Source organism: Macrotis lagotis, chromosome X (assembly GCF_037893015.1).
Source record: "Macrotis lagotis isolate mMagLag1 chromosome X, bilby.v1.9.chrom.fasta, whole genome shotgun sequence".
Lineage (NCBI taxonomy): Eukaryota > Metazoa > Chordata > Mammalia > Peramelemorphia > Peramelidae > Macrotis > Macrotis lagotis.
The window spans coordinates 96,959,152-96,981,539 of NC_133666.1; the positions used below are offsets into that span (position 1 = coordinate 96,959,152).

At 36.1% G+C, this 22,388-nt stretch overlaps 1 protein-coding gene across 5 annotated transcripts in view; it reads right to left on the reverse strand.

Annotated features, from left to right (window-relative positions):
* PALM2AKAP2 (PALM2 and AKAP2 fusion) overlaps positions 1 to 22,388 on the reverse strand; it is a 534,014-nt gene that overhangs the window by 154,973 nt on the left and 356,653 nt on the right. For all 5 annotated transcript variants that reach the window (XM_074200018.1, XM_074200019.1, XM_074200022.1 and 2 more), the window contains one exon: positions 14,716 to 14,801. In XM_074200018.1, the coding sequence (XP_074056119.1) occupies positions 14,716 to 14,801 (86 nt within the window). The remainder of the gene's footprint in view (positions 1 to 14,715; positions 14,802 to 22,388) is intronic.

A 22,388-nucleotide genomic window follows, 5' to 3' on the forward strand; every position in this document is an offset into this window, starting at 1 on the left:
AATATGACAGTGGAAAGAATGATGATTTGGAGTCAAGAGGATTTGGGTTAGTATATTGGCCTTTCTATGTGAGCTTCAGAAAGTCACTTTATGTTAGATATTTGTTAAAATATTTGTATCAGGTTGCTGGATTAGAAGAATTCTAAGGTCCCATTTGCCATTAATTTAAGAATGCAAATGAAAGCAAATAATGAAAGCAAGAGAAGTTTAGTAGCAGTTTCTGTCTTTGATATTTATTTTCTCAGTCTGATACCCTATTTCTAATGAATATTTGTATAAGAGGGTGGTAGAATGCTTCCTCTATATTCCTTTGACATTAGAACCATAGAATCATAAACTTTAGAATAGGATGAAACCATGGAGGTCATCTCATAGGATTTCATCTCTTTTTATTGATGGGGATACTGAGGTGGGCAGTTAAGTGGTGCAGAAAATAGAGTGCTGGACCTCTATTGATCTGATTTGAAGGATCTGAGTTCAAATTCAGCTTCATATGCTCACTATTTGCCAGTTATTCAACCTGCTTGCCTTAGTTCCTTCATGTGTAAAATGAACTGGAGAAAGAAATAACAAATCACTCTTGTATTTTTGCTAAGAAAGTCTCATTGGATTCATAAAGAGTTGGACAGGGAGGGGCAGAGCCAAGATGGCGACATGAAGGGATCCAGTCTTAGGAGCTCTCTGATAAAAACTCATAAACTAAGGACTCTAACTAAACTTTCGAGAGACAGAACCCACAAAGGGACCCAGTGAGGCAGTTCTCCTACTCAAGGTAACCTGGAAAAGAGCAGAAAGGCTCTGCTCCCTGGGGTCGGAGGGGTGGCCCGCCAGAGGGGTGGCCCACCAGAGCCAAAGAACTTCAGCCTCCCGGAGGCAGCCCCAGGACACTGGGAGCCTCAGCTCACAGCAGTGGGGGAGTCTCCTGAGCTGCACCCTGGGGAGCACTGGCACAAAGTGGGGGAACAGCGGGGGACCTTTGCCAGAGCAAGCACGTGCAGCCCAGCCCTCAGGGCACACGGCTACCAGCATGGTCTTTCCCCAGCCCTGATCCAGGAAACAGAAGCAGGTGGAGCTGGTAAGCAGGAGCCCCCAGGGCATAAGCCCATAGAGCTGAGGGAGGGGAGTGAAGAGAGACTGCAGAGCTCTGTCCTCTGCCCCTGGAACAGGACTCTGGGGCTCTGAACACATTCAGATCCTGATCACAGTCTAGGCCCCCCCACAGAACAGCAGGGACCCCCCCCCCACCTCAGCCCCGTGGCAGAGTGGGGCGCTAATGGTCATTCACAGACCAGGAGGGAGGACAGAGCCTCACACACTGAGACCCTTGTGGGAGTGTCCCAAAAGCTCAGGAAGCACCCCAAAAAAACAGGCTTAGGCTGGGAAAATGAACAAAGAAACAAGAGGAAGACCATTGAGAAATATTTTGCAAATGTGCCCAAGAAGGATCAAAATACTCAGTCTGAAGATGAGGAAGCACAAGCTCCTGCATCTAAAGACTCCAAGAAAAACAGAAATTGGGCTCAGGCTATGACAGAGCTCAAAAAAGACTTTGAAAATCAAATCAGAGAGTTAGAAGAAAAACTGGGAAAAGAAAGGAGAGAGATGCAGGAAAAACATGAAAATGAAGTCAGCAGCTTAGTCAAGGAAATCCAAAAAAATGCTGAAGAAAATAGCATGCTAAAAACCAGCTTAGGTCAAATGGATAGAACAGTTCAAAAAGTTATTGAGGAGAAGAATGCTTTACAAAGCAAAATTGGCCAGATGGAAAAAGAGATAAGAAAACTCTCTGAGGAGAATAAATCCTTCAGACAAAGAATAGAATTCAGGGAGATTGATGAATTTACCAAAAATCAGGAATCAATACTTCAAAATCAAAAAAATGAAAAATTAGAAGAAAATGTGAAATATCTCATTGAAAAAACAACTGATATGGAAAACAGACTTAGGAAAGATAATTTGAAAATTATTGGAATACCTGAAAGTCATGATCAGGAAAAGAGTCTTGACATCATTTTCAAAGAATTACTACAGGAAAATTGCCCTGATATTCTAGAAGCAGAGGGCAAAATAGAAATGGAGAGAATCCACCGATCCCCCTGAGAAAGAGATCCCAAAAAACCAACCCCCAGGAATATTATAGCCAAGTTCCAAAACTCCTAATTCAAAGAGAAAAATATTATAAGCAGCCAGAAGGACACAGTTCAAATATTGTGGAGCTGCAGTCAGGATCACACAGGACTTAGCAGCAACTACATTGGAAGCTCATAGGGCTTGGAATACAATATACCGGAAGGCAAAAGAGCTTAGAATGCAGCCTAGAATGAACTACCCAGCAAGGCTGAATGTCCTCTTCCAGGGAAAAAGATGGACTTTCAATGAACTAGGGGAATTTCAAAGGTTCCTTTTGGAATGGCCAGAGCTGAACAGAAGGTTTGATCTTCAGATGCAGAACTCAGGTGAAGCATGGAGATTGGAGGAGAGGGGGTAAATACGAGGGACTTAAGGAGGATGAACTGCATGTACAGAAAAATGATACTGATAATATTCATATGAACTATCTCAGTTAATAGAGCAGGTAGAGGGAGCTTTTATAGTTGAAGCACAGGAGAAAGCTGAATTCGAAAATAAAATATGGTGTAAAAATGGAGTCAATAAGAAAAAAAGAGAAATGGAATGGGAGAAAGAAAAAGGAGAGGGTGAATAGTCCAAGCTATTTCACATAATAAGATTTTTTTATTACAATGAGCTATTGCAATGATATGGAAGGGGGGAGGCAAGGGGCAATGAGGGAACCTTTGTTCTCATCAGAGATGGCTAGGAGAGGAAACAGCAAATATACTCAATGGGGTATAGACAACTGTAGCAAGAAGGAGGGGGGAGCAAGGGGAAGGGGTGGGGATGTGAATAAAGGAGGAGAGGATGGACCATGGGGGGGACAGTGGTCAGATATAACACATTTTCTTTTTTTTACTTCTTGCAAGGGTCTGGGATTGGAAGGCCTGCCCAGGACCATGGGGCCAAGTGTATGCTGGGCCTCAGGGGTGGTATGGGGGCTCAGGGCTTCTTGACCCCAGGACCAGGGATCTGTGTGCTGCACCACTCAGGGACCCTACAGCAGAGTCAGAGTGAAAGGAGAGAGAAAATATAGTACATGGTAGTGGAGAAATAAGAAAGGAGGGAGTTGCAATCAGCAATGGCAACATTAGAAAAATATGGAAGTAACTTTTGTGATGGACCTATCATAAAGAATGTGATCCACTCACGACAGAGTTGATGGTGTTGGAACAAAGACTGAAACACATTTTTTGTTATTATTATTTGGGGGAGGGTGCAGGGCAAGTGGGGCTGGGTGGCCTGCCTGGGGCCACATAGCAGGGTGATCATTAGGTGTCTGGGGCCGGATTCAGACCCTGGTGCTCCTGGCTCAAGGGCCAATGCTCTGTCTGCCACCCAGCCACCCCTACTATTATTACTATTTTATTTTATTTTGGGTCTTTTTTTTTTCTTCTTTTTGGTTTTTGCAGGGCAGTGGGGATCGGGTGGCTTGCATGTCACATGGCTGGGTGATTGTTGGGTTTACAAGGCTGGCTATGGACTCGGGTGCTCGTGGCTCCAGGGCTGGTGCTTCATCCATTGTACCACCTGGCCATACCTACAATTATTACTATTATTTTTTTAATTTTAATTTTTTTTCTCCCCCCTTTACTTTTTTGCCCAAGCAAGTTTATCTATATTCATGGGGGGAGGGGTATTTTGTTTACTTGTAAGCAAGTATATTTTATTAATGTAAAGAAAATATTTGTACAAAATGAGAATAAAAAATAAATTTAAAAAAATAAAAAAAAAGAGTTGGACAGGACTAAGAATGACTGAACAACAGCAATGATACTGAGGCTCAGAGAAATAACAATGACAATGATGATGATGATGATGATGATGATGATGATGATGATGATGATAGTAACTAATATTTAAACAGTGCTTATTATGTATCAGACACTAGACTAAGTGCTTTAACAGTTATTGTCTCAGGGGTGGCTAGGTGGCTCAGTGGATAAAGCACCAGCCCTGGAGTCAGGAGTACCTGGGTTCAAATCCAGTCTCAGACACTTAATAATTACCTAGCTGTGTGGCCTTGGGCAAGCCACTTAACCCCATTGCCTAGCAAAAACTAAAAACAAAAAACAAAAAACAACAAAAAAAAAACCCCAGTTATTGTCTCATTTGATCCTTACAACAACCCTAGGAGGGAGGTGCTATTATTAATCTCATTTTATAGATGGTTCAAAATCTGGGAAGTTCCTCCATAAGGGAACAATTTCTGAGAGAGCATAATTAGTTCTATCAAGGAAACATGTTCCAACATGTTTCCCACATAAAATTTGAAGACCCAGAATCTGGGTTCAAATATATATTTTCTTTATTTATGAAGTGCATGGTTTGTAGAAGAGCAGGGGTGTTCAGTTTGTAAATCATGAACTTGTTTTTTTAAACATTATTACAAACATTTTAATAGAATTGATTACTTTATGCTTTTTTTTTTAAAGATTTTTATTTATTTATTTAAGGCAATTGGGGTTAAGAGTGACTTGAGATTAAGTGTCTGAGGCTGCATTTGAACTAGTTCTTCCTGACTCCAGGGCCAGTGCTCTATCTACTGTGCCACCTAGCTGCCCCTAACTATGCTTTTAAAAGCACTATTCTAAGGGGCAGCTAGGTGGTGTAGTGTATACAACACTGGTCCTGGACACAGGAGGACCTAAATTCAAATCCAGTGTCACACACTTAATTACCAAATTATGTGACCTTGGGCAAGTCACAACCCTATTGCTTTGCAAAAACAAACAAAAAAAGCAACATTCTAAGGATGAGTCTGTAGTTATCACTAGTCTATCAGAAGTGTCCAAGACACATAAAAAGTAAAGAATTCTTGGACTCTAATCTTGGATCCCTTCCAATTCCAATTAATGTTATTTGTAGATACCACCCTTAATTTTTGCATCCTGTTCTGTCTGCAGACCTGGCCTGTTTTATGAACTTATGGGCAGTCTCATTTGTAGACTTAACACTTGCTCCACTGTCCTTAGCTGCCTCCTGATTTCTGATACCTAGAATATTAGAGTAAGAAAGGGACAGAGAAATCACCCAGTCTACTCTATTCATTGCCTCTTCTTTGGCAACAAAACAGAAAACAATATGTAAATTAGGCAAGCACCCCTTCCCCAACAATATTAAAGTTGAAGTAAATGAGAAAACAATACCTTTTTTGCCAAGGAACAAACTGAGAATAATTTACATAAGCACAGTGCAGAAAGAATGTTGGTTGCATATCATCAGCTTTTTCATGGAGATTCTGTTTCCTTCCCTCTCCTGCCTCCCCATATATATAACAATTACAGCCAGTAATAAAGCCTTCACTTGCAAAAGGCAACTCTGTATTTGGATTTGACCATAAAAAGAGGCACAGCAGGATAGATCCATTAAAAGCAAAGGATAAAGAAAGATATAACACATGACATCTGGTCACCACAGAAAGAAGCTTAACTACCTTGCCTCTTTGTAGCAAAGAGATCTGCCTTTCCATTATAATTTGCTATTTTTCTCCCAAGAATAATTTGATGTCCAAAGAAGTAAACCACCTTGCTTATTCTGTATTCCTATATCCTGAACTATTAATGGGATCCTTCCCCAAAATGCTTCTTAAATCCAGATTCTTTTAGCTTATCAGAAAGGGATTTAGCTTACTTCTTATGTAAGGCTATGAAAAAGGATTTAAGAGTGAGGAAGGGTTGGAGTGGTTTTTTTTTGGCAAGGCAATGGGATTAAGTGATTTACCCAAGGTCACACAGCTAGGTATTTATTAAGTGTCTGAGGCCAGGCTTGAACTCAGGTCCTCCTGTCTCCAGGGCCATTGCTCTATCCACTGTACCACCTTTCTGTTCTAGGATTGGTTTTGATATACAAAATACAACAAAGCTGGTGATATCTTCCTTAGAAAATGAGAATTAGAACTGAATCTGTTAGGCTTCATTTTGCAAAGAATCTTTTTATTCAGTCTCCCCTTAGAATAAGGGGATGAGGAATTTGCTATTTATTTGACTTGAGTGTTTTTCAGTGAAAAGATCTGAGGGTGCCAACATTATTATCCCAAACCCATTAAAAAAAGAAAAATTTTTTACAAACAAATACAGTTGATTGTATTATATGAATTTTCAGTGTGGTTTAGGCATTTTTACAATGAAACCTTTATTCAGAGTACTGAATAAAACTGAAGAGAAAGAGTGAGCATGACACATGTATTTTTGTGTTGTTTCCCCCAAAACTCTTTTGTAAGAATAGTCTATGCCCTAAATGGTTCTTACAATGCAAATGAGCAGATTAAGAACAATTAGACAAGTCTTGCTGTGCTAATGCTGCAGGTTCCTATAAAATAAAGTCCTTGGTGATTAGACATTAAGTTTTCAAAGTGGGGTATTTATCTGTTACTTACTGAATGCAAACTTCTTAATGGACAAAGAAATGGATAAAGAAAAAAATTCTCATTGTTTCTATAATCTTTTTATGTTTTTAGTAAAAGACCATTTCAAAAACATAGGCTTGCCTAAGGGCAGGAAAGCTATTCTGTTGATTGAAAAATTGTAAAATTTATACTGAAAAATCAACTATCCTTCTATTCAACTCTATCACATTCGGCCTCACAGATTCCACTTCTGCATTTGAAGGGAATCCAGAGTGCCTTCATACTTAAAAGGTTTGGAATTCTGTTTGCTTGGCTGCTTGGTTTACCAACACCAATTGCAACATCTCTACAACTTTCTGGACAGTCTCTGAGTGTTGCTGTGGCTAAAACATTTATCAGCTTGCGGCCAACCTGGCAACAAGCCTTTCCAAACTCAACTAAGCTGATTCTCAGACAACAAAAATCTAGTCCATCCCTAGGACTGTGATTTACCACATGACAATATTAAGGAAGAAGTTTCATAAGGAAAGTTGGCCCATTAGTCAAACACTAAAACCAGCTAGAACATTAATGATTAAATTGTTAGCATTGCTTGTGCCTAAAATTCCATTAAAAGACAAACATTAAGGATTATGTGGTGAGAGTATATTACAGATCACTGAGCCAATGAGTCCAGAAAACAGATGACTTTGGCCTAGAGGCAAAGGAGATCTCAACTATTTGGATATTTGCTGATTATTTCTCTTTTAAAAACAGAAGAGCTAACAATTTCTTGGTCTATTTTACTGATAATTTAATTTTTCCATCAGCTGAAGAAATTAAGCCTGGGACTGCTACTTTGAGCCTGGTTTTGATATTGGTTGATGAAAGAGAAGGGATGCAAGCCTTAAAGAGTAAGTCTCCATTTTTGAGTTTTTGATAAAAGAAATAATAGCTTGACAGTCTGACTCATACCCTTGATTTGGCAGAATATGGTTTTCAACAGTACATAGAGGGGCGGCTAGGTAGCCCAGTGGATAGAGCACTGGCTCTGGAGTCAGGAGTACCTGAGTTCAAATCTAGCCTCAGCTGTGTGGCCTTGGGCAAGCCACTTAACCCTATTTGCCTTGCAAAATAACCTAAAAAAAAAGAGTACATAGAGAGAATGTAAAGGAAAGCTCTCAAGAAGGAAATTTTTACAACATAAATGCAATGATTCCAATGAGGAAGATAGGTGGTAACCATCTAAAGAGAATAATATAATTGCATAGGAATCTCAGGGTAGCAAGGTAGAAAAGTAGACAAAATGCCAGACCTGGAGTCAGGAAGACTCATCTTCCTGAGTTCAATTCTGGCATCAGATACTTATTAGTTGTGTGATCCTGGACAAGTCACTGAACCCTGTCTACCTCAGTTACTTCATCTGTAATGTGATGGGGAAGGAAGTGACAAATCATTCTAGTATCTTTGTCAAAAAATAAAACAAAACAAAACAAACCCAAATGGGGTCCCAGAGGGTCAAAAATGACTAGAACAAACAACTGAACAACAATAAAGGAATTCCATTAATCAACTTTAATTTTTATAAAGAGATGTATAGACAAAGAGGCAGTGTAGTTTGGAGAGCTAGCCTTGGGGCTAAAAAGACTTGGATTCAATTCTCACCTCTGACACATACTAGTGTGAATAAACCATTTAACTTCTCAATGCAGTAAGCAACTCTCTCAGATTAGAAATTGCAGAGAAGGGCCCAATGGAACACTGGTGGATAGAATTCTTTACCTGGAGATTATCCATACCAATAGAATCACTAATCCAATCCCATTGTATAGACAATAAAAGTCAAAGCAGGTGTTTGAAGAGAAATATGAGAGTGGCATAGTCCTAGATTAGCATCAGTATTAAAGGATAGAATGAACTGGGCTTAACAAAGAATGCCAAAGATAGCAGAAAATTCAAGTAAGAGAAACTACATTGCATTGGGAAGGTCAGAACAAAAACAAGAGGGAAATGAAACTTTAACAAAGTGAGATGATCAGAGGACATTGATTTGTGCTCAATAAATTCAAATCATCAGGCCTAACAGCAATAATTTCCTTGTTTCTGAAATAAATGGTTTATGCCATAGTTGATGATTCTTTAAAAATCATAAAGAATGGAAGTAGTACCAATCCTGGAGATAGAAAAACGTATCCCTGATTTTCAAAAAGAAGAAAATAAGAAATTTTGAAAACTAGAGAGATACGATATCAATTTTGATTGTTGGAGTAAAAATTCTAGAATTTGATCTTGTGAGCATTTGAAAAGGGAAATGATAGCTAAAAGCTAGCAGGGAGTTACCATAAATGGGTCATGCCAGTTCAACTTCATTTACCTTTTTGTCAGAATTCCCTGAGGGGTAGGTCAGGAAGATACATACCTTAAGTGTGGGATTAGCTAGATTTTATCAAGGCATTTGAAAAAGTCTCTTATGATATACTCATGGAAGATGAGATTATGGTTACTTGAATGAAAGGGATAGGATAAGGATTCACTATAGATAAAGAAATTAGGTTCAAGATCCTCTGCATTTTTACAACTTGAATGGACTTGGGAAAGTTCACTAAAACTCCTTTAATCATTTCCAGTCATCCTGATCCATATCTGGCCACTGGGCTCAGATGGCTCTGGAAGAGAAAGTGAGAATTTGCACAGAGCTCCCTCATTTCCAAATCTAAATCACTTGCATATCATGGCATCATCTCCATAATATCACCATCCCCTTCAAGAATGAAGGACAAACAACAATAAGAACAACAACCTCATCTGTAAAAGCAGAGGTAGTTGAATTAAATGGCTTCTGAGATCCCTTTCAGCACTTGATCTAAGATCTAGGATCTGATATCACTTGCACCATGCTTATTATTCTGCAATTTTGTTTACACTACTCATTTGTTTAGTAAGCCTTGTCTTCAAACACAATATGAGAGTAATCTTCAATCCCACTCTTCCTATTTGAATTGTCAAAGATTCCAAATGAGCAAGTCTGAATTAACTTTAACTATCTGTCTGATATCCCTTTTAGCTCATTCTCTTTATTCATAGCTTGAGTTTCTAGTCTTTGCAACAAGTCAATAAAATGCCAACACATCATTACAACTTCTTTTAAAGCTCTGTTAACCATCATGGCAATCATATGACTTAGTTGAGGTTATTTCAGACCAATCACTGTACCATTCTATCTGTTCTTTATTCATTTTCCCTTGTGACAGCATTTTGTTAGCTTTAAGAAAAAATGCCTGTTATACTGATAATGCCAATTCAGCCTTCTTATCACAAAAGAAAGCTAGCAAAGTCAATTCTGCTTACATATCCTCCTGGACAACTGTTACTGATGACAAATCCTAATATTACAACTGCCATCTCTACAGAGAATCAGAGGCATCATTATTTTTTGCCTATCAAAGCTGACTCTCAGACAGTTTATACTCAGGAATATTTTTTAAATTATAAAAAGTCAAAAGAAAATTGTAAAAAGTCATGTGTGCTAATTTGGTTATATTATTGTTTAAGGGCTAAAGACAAAATGCATTATGCAAATAAGAAAAGTAACATCTGAATCACTATGGTTAGATTTAATCCTGAGCCCCCAAGGGGGGAAAAAGAAATCGAATATAATCATTTGTTCTTGTACACTGTTCTTATATTCCAGTACCTGCCTAGCAACCATGTCACCAACTTTGTCTGCATAGTTGACTCTTTTTTTTAGGTTTTTGCAAGGCAATGTGGTTAAGTAGCTTGCCCAAGGCCACACAGCTAGCTAATTATTAAGTGTCTGAGGCTGAATTTGAACCCAGGTACTCCTGACTCCAGGGCTGGTGCTCGATCCACTGTGCCACCTAGCCACTCCCACATAGTTGACTGTGAGAAATGTAGGGTGTTGGTCTTCACAAGGTGTGGAGGGGAGCCCTTAGGGAATCCATTACAAAGGGGGAATGGCCCAGTCAATCACAAGACTGGAAGAGTTTTCCTAATCCCAAACCAGGGATAGCAAACCCCAAATCGGTTCTCAACTGGTCAAGAGTGACCTAGAGATCTTGACCTAATGCTACTGAGTTTGCACAATTAGGTAAATGAATATTAACCCCCACACCCCCTGTGAGGATTGGGGTTCTTTAGCATATCAAGTATCTTATGATGTGGGGGGGATCAAATTAGGGGCATGTCATGGAATGGGTGGACCTTTTAGATTGTAACTCAAACTTTGAAGACTAATTCGTGCTTCACACCTAGGTGAAGTACCAGTACCTTGTAAGGTGTATCTTGCAAGGTTCGTAAATAAAATGTACAGTTTTCTCTCACTCTAGCAGGTTTTTCTTTTCATTCATTTATAACAACTCTTAATAAAATTCTTTTTAATCTAGATTGAATTAAACTTTATATGATGATATATACTAAAAAATTCAGCAGACTCACAAATTATTACCCATTTTAATGTGTTGTGCCTTTGTTTGCTGCTTTAGCATATAGTCCTTGTGAATTGCTCTGGCTGTTCAATCATCTAGTTATAAGTTTCTTCCAACATACTTTATCTCCACTGAAGTCCTCTGAAAAATTCTCATGATTTCATGGGACCTTGGAAAGTATTGAATGCAATTCCAAGGTCTGGCAGATGAATGAAAAGTCTGGTAAGTCCTACCATGTAAAAAAAAAGCTTCATGTACAGACTCTGTAATTACTGTCCAAAGACTAGCTTAATTGAATTTATGAAGACTCAACAAAAAGTTTGAAATAATAAATTCACCAAGGCTTCAGCTTCAGGATACAAGTTGAACCTACAAACATGTTTTGTATTCTTATATACCTCTGATAAGGATCTAGAAAAATTAGATTAAAACTCTATTTGAAAAAATAAAAATATTACACCCTTTGCATTAATTTACTTAGGCACAAATGAATTTGGTAACATTTTTGTAGAAAGAAAAAATAGTCAGTTTATGGGTGAATCAAATCAACATAGAAAAATGTTAATGCTTCCCAAATTAATTTATAGAGAATGCAATTAAAATGTGAATAGGCTTATAGGACAAGATTTTAAAAAAGCACTAATGTGAAAAAAAACAAACTGACAAGAATATCAAGGAGATACTGTTATAAAAATGGATGAAAGTAGAAAGTTAGACTTTAGTACAGCAGTTACCAGTGAAATAATTTGTTTCTGGGTTTAAAAAAAAAGAACAAAAGATCAGAGATCCCTTATATAAACTCAAGTATATTTTTAAATAAATCTAAGGAAAAATAAATGCTGAGGCAAGGATAATTGTTTAATAAATGATAAATGTTGGAAATTATACTGCAACATGGGGAAAAAATTCAAATCCTCATCCCATATTATATCTTATGATAAATTTGAACTAGGTCAAAGAGATAAACATAAAAATACTAGGAAAAAGTACTGTAGCAATGGATATATATATTCCCACTTGGATAAGAAAAACAAATTTTTCTCTACTGAATAGATAAAAAAAGGAATTTTTGGAGAAAGAGTAGAGGGATTTGATTATATAGAAATAAAAAATTTGCAAAAACAATATAGCTTAGATAAAAAAATTTGCAACAATATTAGATAAAACCTGATAACTAAAAATTACAAAGAATGCATATAACTATTCAATCATGTCTCCAAAGGTTAGTTAAATGGTTAAAGGATATGAATAGAGAATTTACAAGACAATATATGATTTGCCAATAATTTTAAAAGAAAAAATATGAATAACAAAAAATGAAAATAAAAATAATTCTGAGCTATTATTTTGCCACAAAACTGATAAGAATGACAAAATTCAATTCTAGTAGCTTTGAAGGTGAAATAGATGTGTTTATACACTGCAAATTGGGAATCTTTTCAAAGAACAACCTGGTAGAATGCTTAACAGGAATTATGTCACATCCTTTGACTCAATAATACCACCCCTGGGAATATACCCTAGCAATGTTATATAAAAAAAAGGGGGGGAACTATTTTCACAAAGATATTTATAGAAGTTTAACTTGTAATAGTGAAAACCTGAAAATAACCTAAATATCCATCACTTGGGGATAACTGAACATGTATCATATCAGTATAGTAGAATATATTTAATAAAATTTTAGAAGGACAGATATGAAAAATAAAATGACGTTAAAGACATGAAACAAAGCAGAATGCATAACGTAGACACTATCTTTTAGAAGGAAATATATACATGACTATATATATATATATATATATAATACGTATTTTCATAATAATCAAAAGATTACAAAAGGAGAAATAGTTGATGTGATAGCATGTGGACCTGGAGTCAGAAAGACCTGAGATCAAATTCAGCATTGGACACTTAGTTCAGTGACCCAGTTTTCTCATCTGTGAAATGGAATTTTCTTGTTGTTCAAGTTATTTCAATCATGTTCAACTTTTTCTGACCTTGCTTAGGGTTTTCTTGGTTTTCCATTTCTTCCTTCAGCTCATTTTACAAATGAGGAAACTGAAGTAAACAGGGTGAAATGACCTGCCCAGGGTCACAGAGCTATAAGTTTCTGATGCCAAATCTGAACTCTGGTCTACTTGGTTGCTCTGTGAGGATCAATCAATAAACATTTATTAAATGACTTCTTTATGCTAAGTTCTGGGTGTATGTATATATGTATGTATGTATAAAATACATTTATATGTAAAATAGGAAATGATTAACAGAGTGAAGGTGTTAGAATTAAGAAGGATAGAAAAAGCTTCCAATAGAGAAAAGATTTTAATGGGGACTTAAAGGAAAGAGGGAAGCCAGTAGACAGAGATGAAGGAGAACATTTCAGGCATAGGAGATAACCAAAAAACTTCCTAGAGTTCAAAGATGGAATGTCTGGGAGTACATAAGCCTCATGGAAAAGGTATAAGAGTGGAAATATGGGAAGAGGTAGGCCACAAAGGTGATCAAGTAGATGATTTTGTGTTTAATCCTAGAAGTACTAGAGTTAATAGAATAGGAAAGTGATATGTTCACTTATGATAGTAATATAATAATGACAGCATCTACCTTTCCAGGGTTATTGAGCAGATGAAATGGGACATTTATAAAGTGTTTTTCAAACCTTAAATCTTGATATAAATTCCAGCTATTAGTAATAATAGTATGTTGAAGTTCATTTTTAATGAAATTAGTTTAAAATGTCGATAGAATCAATTTTGTTGTTTAAAGAAATATGCAGTTATTTTAAATGAGTAAAATGGAATGCTATCAGGTGATTCCTCTTCAAGTACCCTCTCCCTTTTTATTTGTGATACAAGAACTAGCTGGGCAGAAGTTTCTAGATCATATATTTGCAGGATTTAGAGCTTGAAAAGATCTTTTTTATATATCTGATACTTTTTTTTTACAGATTCAGCAATGTAAGATCATTCATCTGCTAATTGAATTTCCATTTTTATTAATCTATGGTCACTGCAATGCTAGCAAGAGTGGGCTGCCCATTCTAGACAACAGGAGAAATTATGCGTTTGGATCAAAGTTGTTTTTTTGTGCTCCTTTCAATACAGGCAAGCATATCCAGTTTACTAAAATGGGTATCTATTCTACACAGTGGTAAACTGAAACTGCTGAAATATATTGTGTTAAATTATAGACAAGCTAATAATAATATCTTATTTTTGCATAGTCAGATAGTCAATATACATTAATCAGGTGCTGTGCTAAGCCTTGGCTATACAAAGAAGGTCAAATGCTTGCCCCTGCTCTTAAGGCATTGGCAATCAAATGAGGGAGGTAATTCTGGTTTATAAAGTGCATGCCTCATAACAATCTTGTGCTGTAAGCAGTCCAGGCACTTTCACTAGTGAGGAAACATTTTGAGAAGTCAGATAATCTGTTTAGTTGTATGTAAGAACATAACTCAAACCTAGATCTTAAATCCCAAGAAACTTCTATCTATTAAATCCCAAGCCTTCTATCATGCTACCTCTGAAATACATGTTTTAGAATCTGGTTGAAAGGTATTTTTCTAACTCTGAACTCAAATTGAAGGAAATTCCATATCTGGTCCTTTCATCAAGTTCTGTAATTATTGAGAAAATCTTCCCTCCAGAAATCAGTCATTTAAACTACTGGTCAATGAATCCATCACATCAACCCTTTGCTTGTGTACAAAAGAACAACCCAGATGTAAGAGGATGGATTTTCCCTAGGAATGGGTAACTATTTACCTAGGGAAAACTAACATGCTTCTGTTATTTGTGATAAAAATTAAGTATAGAGTAGACTTACCTGAACAGTCATTTCTACATCAAAAGTTTCTAATGGATTGAAGGTTTTCTCATCATCATATGGCAACACACTGGCCCACTGAGATCCTGAAAGGCAAAGCATATATTTATAAATAATAAAGTTTTCTGTTTTGGACTAATAACATATTATTGCATGGTATTGTGGGAAAATAACAGAAAAATGAAAGAAGCACAAAAAACCTGACAAAAGTCAGAAAACTTCAGGTTAAGTACTAGTTTTGCCTTCATCAAGCGGTGAGACCTTGGGCAATTCATTAAAAAAACACCACACAACTTTGTGCCTCAGTTTCTCCATATATTAAATAGAAATAATACTTGTATTAACTATCTTATAGGGCTGTTGTAAGGAAAATCTTTGTAAAATATAAAATATTATTATGAAGGCATTATTCTATAGATTGTAGTTCAAGTGTTATTTTAATATAATTTAATATAATTTTTAATATAATACTTACTTGATTAACCATAAGAGGATTACCTTTAAATTACCTACAAATCTTGTTTTCATGTTCAATGTCAGTTCCTATCCTATTTAAACCCTTACTTTGCTGATCCTAACTGCTTCTATGAGAAAAAGTCCTTTTAAACCCAAACTACTTAATCATTAGCTGTCAAGTAAAGTTTGAGAAAGGGCACAGACCTGTGTCAGTGTAAAAGAAAAATTTCCAACATCCAGTGGGTTACAAAAATGAGGGTCAAAGGGTCAGGATGAGGAAGCTGAAATGCTTTACAATTCTGGTCTCCACAGTGTTGGCTTTAATATTTAGTTTGATGTGAATTTTAGGAACAATGAAAAATACATATTTAAATTAAAGTATAAAAACACAACCAAAGTCAAGTAGCAAAGTTTTTGAATTACCATGCTGCCTTTGATTACTCATACCCTGTAACCAAACAAATACTCAGTGGCTGACTCTTTTTTGTGTGTGTGGGGGGGGAATTAAACATACTTATTGTTTCTTCCTAGATGCCCTTTTCCCTTTCCCTTAGGGTACTTGGGTAGATTTGAAAAGACAAATAATCTGCTTTGGGAGAGAGTGAATTCTCCAACTTTTGGAAATATATGAATGAAGGGATGAGGAACATTTGTTAGGGGATATTAATGGAGATTTCTACATCATTAGAAAGTTGAATGAAATGACCTTTAAGGTCCTTTCTTTATCTGAAATTAAATGTAACATTAGCATTCTTTCTTCCTTAGGCAGTTAGGTCACCTCCAAGTCCATAAAATATTGTTGCTTTCATCCTCAAAGTGGAGATTATGAATTGATTGTAACTATTTCAGAAGATAATATTTAAAATTTTAACTAGTTTAGATTACTTTGTGTAAGGTCAATTTGAAATGGCCAAAAAGCCAAAATTAACACCTTAAAAAATAAATGGCATTTTATTATTAATTTTATTATTTTTCAAGTCAAATGACTCCAACTAGGCAAATAAAGTATTATTTAGTAGCATTCCTTAAAGAAACTACTGGAATAGGAAGATTAAAAATACTTTATAATTAGTATATCAAGTATTTATAAATGGGGGACTTAAAAGTTAAAGCTTAAGAAAGATAAACATTGCATTTTTGTGTGCTTAGAAAATATTTTTTCCTTTCTAGACCATGCAAGTGCAAACTTCAACCTAATCCCTGTCTGATTATCATAAATTCTGGAGTCTAAAGTTTAAGTGAATTTATTTACTAAATACTCTCTCTCCTCCCTTTTCCCTCATATTACAGTCATTTTATTTCATGTCCCTCTCTCATCCATTTTCTCCTTTCCTCAAGTATCTGTTAGAGGTGATCCTCCCCCCCATCAAGGTCAACTCCTCTGCTCATTTCCTTGATTCCATCTTGCCCTGCCTTCTTCAGAATTCTTTGAAAAAAAGTCTTTCCTACTCCTTCCTCCCCCTTCCTTCTCTTTCTCATCTTCCTCCTCCTCTTTCTCCTCCTTGGCTTTCCTTTTCTCTTCCTCCTTATCCTCTTCCTCTTATCCTATTTCTCCTCCTCCTCCTTTTTCTGCTCCTCCTCTTCCTTCTTTTCTTGAGGATAGGTAGTACCTGTTTTGATTTTTTGATGTAATAATGCTAAAGCTAGCAGAGTGCCTTGTGAATAGTAGTTAATAAATATTGGTAGAAATTACTGTGCTGCTAAACATGTTAAATATGAATGTACATAATAATCTATACCAGATTACTTGCTGTCAGGGGGAAGGGGAAGGGAAGAGAGGGAGGCAGAAAAATGTGGAACTCAAAACCTTAGGGAAAAAAAATCAATGTTGAAAACTATCTTTACTTGTAAATAAATTAAACAGCAACAACAAAGAAATTACATTCAATGAAAAAAGTTGAAATCAATCAATATAAATCATAATTTCCTGTTCACTTTTTTTAGATTTTTTCTTTTTTCTTTTAGTTTTTTTTTTTTTGGAGGGGGTTAGGCAATGGGGTTAAGTGATTTTGCCCAAGGCCACACAGCTAGGGTCATTATTAAGTGTCTGAGGCTGAATTTGAGCTCAGGTACTCCTGACTCCAGGGTCTGTGCTCTATCCACTGCGCCACCTAGCAACCCCCATTTTTTTTATATTTACACAAAGAAAAAGAAATTATTTTTTTGAGTATAACTTTTCTGACCCTAATTTCAAACTGACTCCAAGAGACCAGATATGGAGAGGGTCCCAAGTAATTTTGGTAATATAGAACATTCTTGAGGTCATATGATGCAAAGAAAATAAGTCTGCAACTCTGAAGACTAGAATTTGAAGTCCTAGTCGTACTTTAGCTGTCTGACCCTGAGTAAGGTCCTTATCTTCTGTGGGACATGGGCCTTTAATTTCCACATTGTAAAATTTTTGTGAGAAAAAAGAATTTGTTGACCTTAAACTACTATGAAAACATAAGTAATCATTATTATCTGATGAGTCTACTATTTGATCACTTAAAGACAATAGCTTCTCTTGCCCTCATTAGGGCTAGGTAATTAAATGGTTCTTTTCAAGACTCCTCAATTTATCCACTTAAATTGAATTCTGAAAACACCCAGTCCTACATGTGCTTGCAAAGGGACCTTTCATTCAGGAACATCAGCTTTAAGTCATTACCTGGTGCCAATGATTGTGGAGACTGACAGTCACAGAAACTAGGTCAGAAAGGTTTAATGACTTATCACACAATTGACTCTGAAGACTGAGTAAAGAGAGAAAAGTCTTCGAGCTAGAAAATACTGATGAAAGGAGTCAGCTTAAATATTGTTTCCTTGAGAAGAGTGTCTGTTCTGAATTGATCAACTGAACCATATTTCTTTAAAGGCACTATAAGGTTTTAGAGCCTAGAGGGCAGTGCCCCCAGTGAGATACCATTTGCTGATGTCAACAAATGCTATTGAAAATGATTTAACTCACATTCATTTTTTTGTCTAATGTATGTAATAGATTGTAATGGGTATTGGATATTATGAAGACAAAAAAAGAGAGAAAACCTTTGTCCTAGAAGAGCTTATATCTTACTGGAAGTAAAGGATGGATGCTAAGAAAGGAAAAAAATATGATGTCAAAATTATATTTCAGCAACAAAAATTAACATTAAAGAGTCCTGGTCTTAGAAATGACCTGTGGAGATGATTTATCTTCGCTATTAGGCTTGAGGCTATTATGTCTCAAGTAGGCCAGCCATGGTAATTCAAAAGCTTTATAAAGAATCATAATCTTAGAGCAGGAGTAACATCAGCAAATAGTTGCTGATTGGTTGAATAATCATTCCAATTTATAAAGCACTTTGGCTTGATATTCAGTCTTCATTTTGATCATTTCATCAGCTATATAAAGAAGGAATTTTAAATATTATTATCCCTATTATGAAGGAATTTGAGGTGAAATCACTTGAGCATGATTATATAACTCTCAAGTAAAGGAGCCAGGACTCAAATCTGGGTCCTTTGTTTTTAGGGTAAATACTCTGTCCACTACAGTTATTATTTATGTTGCTTACAAAGTTCCCTCCAGCTTTAATAATTATTTCTCTGATCTCTAAATTCTTCCCTAAACTTATAAGGCTATCCCAAAAGTCTTAGTTCAGTTTTAAACTTTAATAATTTCAGAAGTATATGTTACCAAATTACAGAAATACCCTTTGAATGTTTGATCATTTAAATTTATTTTATACTTATTTAATTTTATGAATTTTGAACAACAAAATTTTAATTTACATTTTAAGCAAGCTTCTGAATGACACTTTCACAGTCTACCTTGATCATTTCTGCTACCTCCTAAAACTATCTTGGATGTCTAGAATGACAAACGCAATCTTTCCAGACACCAAGTATCAGCTGAGGAAAACTTTTTTACAAAGTTCAAAATTTGTATAGGTGCTGTATAACCCAAGATGGTAGTTATGTTGAATTTTAATATGAAACAAATCTTTTAAAATTTCAAATAACTGATATTTTGAATGTTTCTTTTGTAAGTTTGTAGCATTAATACTTCTGAAGTTATTAAAGCTTAAAACTGGGGGGCGGCTAGGTGGTGTAGTGGATAAAGCACCGGCCCTGGAGTCAGGAGTACCTGGGTTTGGCCCTGGAGTCAGGAGTACCTGGGTTCAAATCCGGATCTCAGACACTTAATAATTACCTAGCTGTGTGGCCTTGGGCAAGCCACTTAACCCCATTTGCCTTGCAAAAACCCTAAAAAAAAAAAAGCTTAAAACTGGGGGTGGCTGGGTGGTGCAGTGGATAGAGCACTGGCCCTGGAGTCAGGAGTACCTGAGTTCAAATCTGACCTCAGACACTTAATAATTACCTAGCTGTGTGGCCCTGAGCAAGCCACTTAACCCCATTTGCCTTGAAAAAACTTAAAGAAAACCAAAACCTTAAAACTGCATTAAAACTTTTGAGATACTTTTGTATCTTTCTGGTAAGAATTTCCATTCAAACTCTGACCTATGGTATTCAGTATATAGACTATAACATAATTATAGCATTTAACTAAATAGAATAGATCATAGACTGGAGTATTTTTGTTTACCGTCACATAAGCATCATAACTTATCCTGATATCAGAGGATGTCATGTATAAATAATTTGATCTATAAATATTGATAATAGTATATTTCTTTGTGTCTCTAAAATATTTGTTTTCATATGACCATAGTTCTTTTCTTCCTTCCTCCTTTTGCTTAAAATATTATTTAATAAGATTATAAAACTGTCAGAGATAATGATACTTTTTCAATTCTCCCCAGCAACTTACATAGTGTTCAGTGAATCTCTGAATTTCAAAAATGAAAAATATAACTGGGTTTTTTGATTCAATCCCACAGTTGGCTGATTTTTCACATCACCAACAAGAGGTCAACCATCCTTCAAGACCAACTATACTTTCTTTTTTAAAACCTCAAATGTTGGAGACTATATCCTGAGACAGCCTATTCTATGGTTGGAACCATCACCCTGAGAATTGGGAAATTTTTCTTTCTAGGGAGTTAAAACAGCCTCTCTGAAACTCCCACTCAATCACAAATGTCTGTAAGAGACTGTTGTGTGTGAGTAGTAACCTGAGGAAGTAAACTTCTGTCACCTGGTGTCCATGAGCACCAGAGCATTTTTGACTTGCTAATTGGAGAGTGCCTCCTGGATGGGAGTGAACCAGGGACTAGGAGGGCTATTTAAGCACTTGCTTGGGGTTAAATAAATGGAGAACTTGCCATCTTGGTCTCCCTCCTTCAACGTTTGCCTGAGAACTTGGCTACAGCTGGACTGAGTCAAGTCATAGGTTATGAATAAAGATAAGTTAGCCTGTAGGCACTCAACAAATGTCAAATGGAGTCAAACTTAAATACCCACAGGTAAATAAATACCTACAGATACCTCTATCCATGTTAACATTGTTCCATTAATGAGTACTGTTTTGTTTGGGTCTGGTCAGTCAGCCTTTCAGGAATCCATTTCACTGCTTCATCTTGCCCAATGGATAACAACATGGGAAACAGTGTCAAATGCTTTGATGAAATTTAATAAATTACATGTATAGCATTCCCATTATCCACCAATTTAGCTATCCTGTCAAAAAAGAAAATGAAGCTAGTCTGGTATGATCAGTACTTGATCAAGATGGACTAGCTCTTTAGGATGTTCACTGACTATTCCTTTTAATAACATATTCCATAATTATGCTTGATATCTAAGCCTAACTTGACCATCTTTTAGCTGGCAAACTTAACTCTCTTCCCTTTTTATTAGAGCATTGGCCTTTTTCTAGTCCATTTGCCTCTCCTATACCTCTATATTCTTTCTTTCTTTCTTTCTTTCTTTCTTTCTTTCTTTCTTTCTTTCTTTCTTTCTTTCTTTCTTTCTTTCTTTCTTTGCAAGGCAATGGTTTTAGGTGACTTGCCCTCGGTCACACAGCTAGGTAATTATTAAGTATCTGAGGTACGATTTGAATTCAGGTCCTCCTGACTCTAGGGTCTGAGCTCTATCCACTATGACACCTAACTGTCCCCTTTATATTCTTTCAAAGATTACTGATAGTGTTTCTGTAAACACATCCTATAGTTCTGTTAGTATGTTGCGATATATACTTAATAATTCATCAAGGGCATCTCTATTATCTTCTTACTTTTCTTGGATTTCAACTTCCTGGTAGTTTTTGTCCTATCCTTTTCAATCCAAAGATCATCTTTCTTGGTAAAGATTACAGAGATAAACATTAAACAGTTGAGAAGTTTTACTTCCCCCACTGACCATCATCAATACCTCATCAACTCCAAACAGTGGTCTTCATTCCTTCCTTAATCCCACCTTGTTTCCCCAGTTTCTTTTTTAAAAAAAATCTATTTAACATAGCAAGTATTGTATAAATAGTTTGTGATTGATCAATTTTTGCATTTCAAAAAAAAAACTTTGAAATTACTAGAATAGGGGTGGCCAGGTGGCTCAGTGGATAGAGCACCAGCCCTGGAGTCAGGAGTACCTGAGTTCAAATTCAGCCTCAGACACTTAATAATTACCTAGCAGTGTAGCCTTGGGCAAGCCACTTAACCCCCATGCCTAGCAAAAACCTTAAAAAAAAAGAAATTACTAGAACAACACTCTTTTTTGAAAGGGAATAATCTCACATACATGTTTTTCTCTTCAGGTCTCAAAGGAATTGTAGGAGAGGAATGTAATAGATTTGTATTTCTCCACTGGGTGAAAAACTGATATGTTTCTATTGTATTAAAGATACCTGTGTTATGAAACTCTAGTTGGTGCCTTTTAAAAAAATTTTATTTATTTTTTTCTTCCATATGCACATGTATATTTTTAAGTTACAAAATTTCCTTTCACCTTCCCTTCCTACCCTCCTACTCTCAGCAACAGTCAGGTTAACATTATGAATATATATTTTTGATAAACATATTAACAGCTTAGTCATTTTCAGTATGAAGAATTAAGATTAAGGGAAAGAGATGCATAAGAGATAATTTTTAAAAAGTGTTCATCAGATTCTGAGGGAGGGTTTTGTTTGGTTTTGTATTTCTTCCTCTGGATGGGGATAACATTGTACATAGCAGGTCTAATACAATTGTCCTAATTCTCTGAATTGCTGAGAGGAGCTGCTTCCAGGTTGATCATCTCATAATGTTGTTGTTAATATGTACCTTGTTCTCTTGGTTCTGCTCTCTTTCCTCAGTATC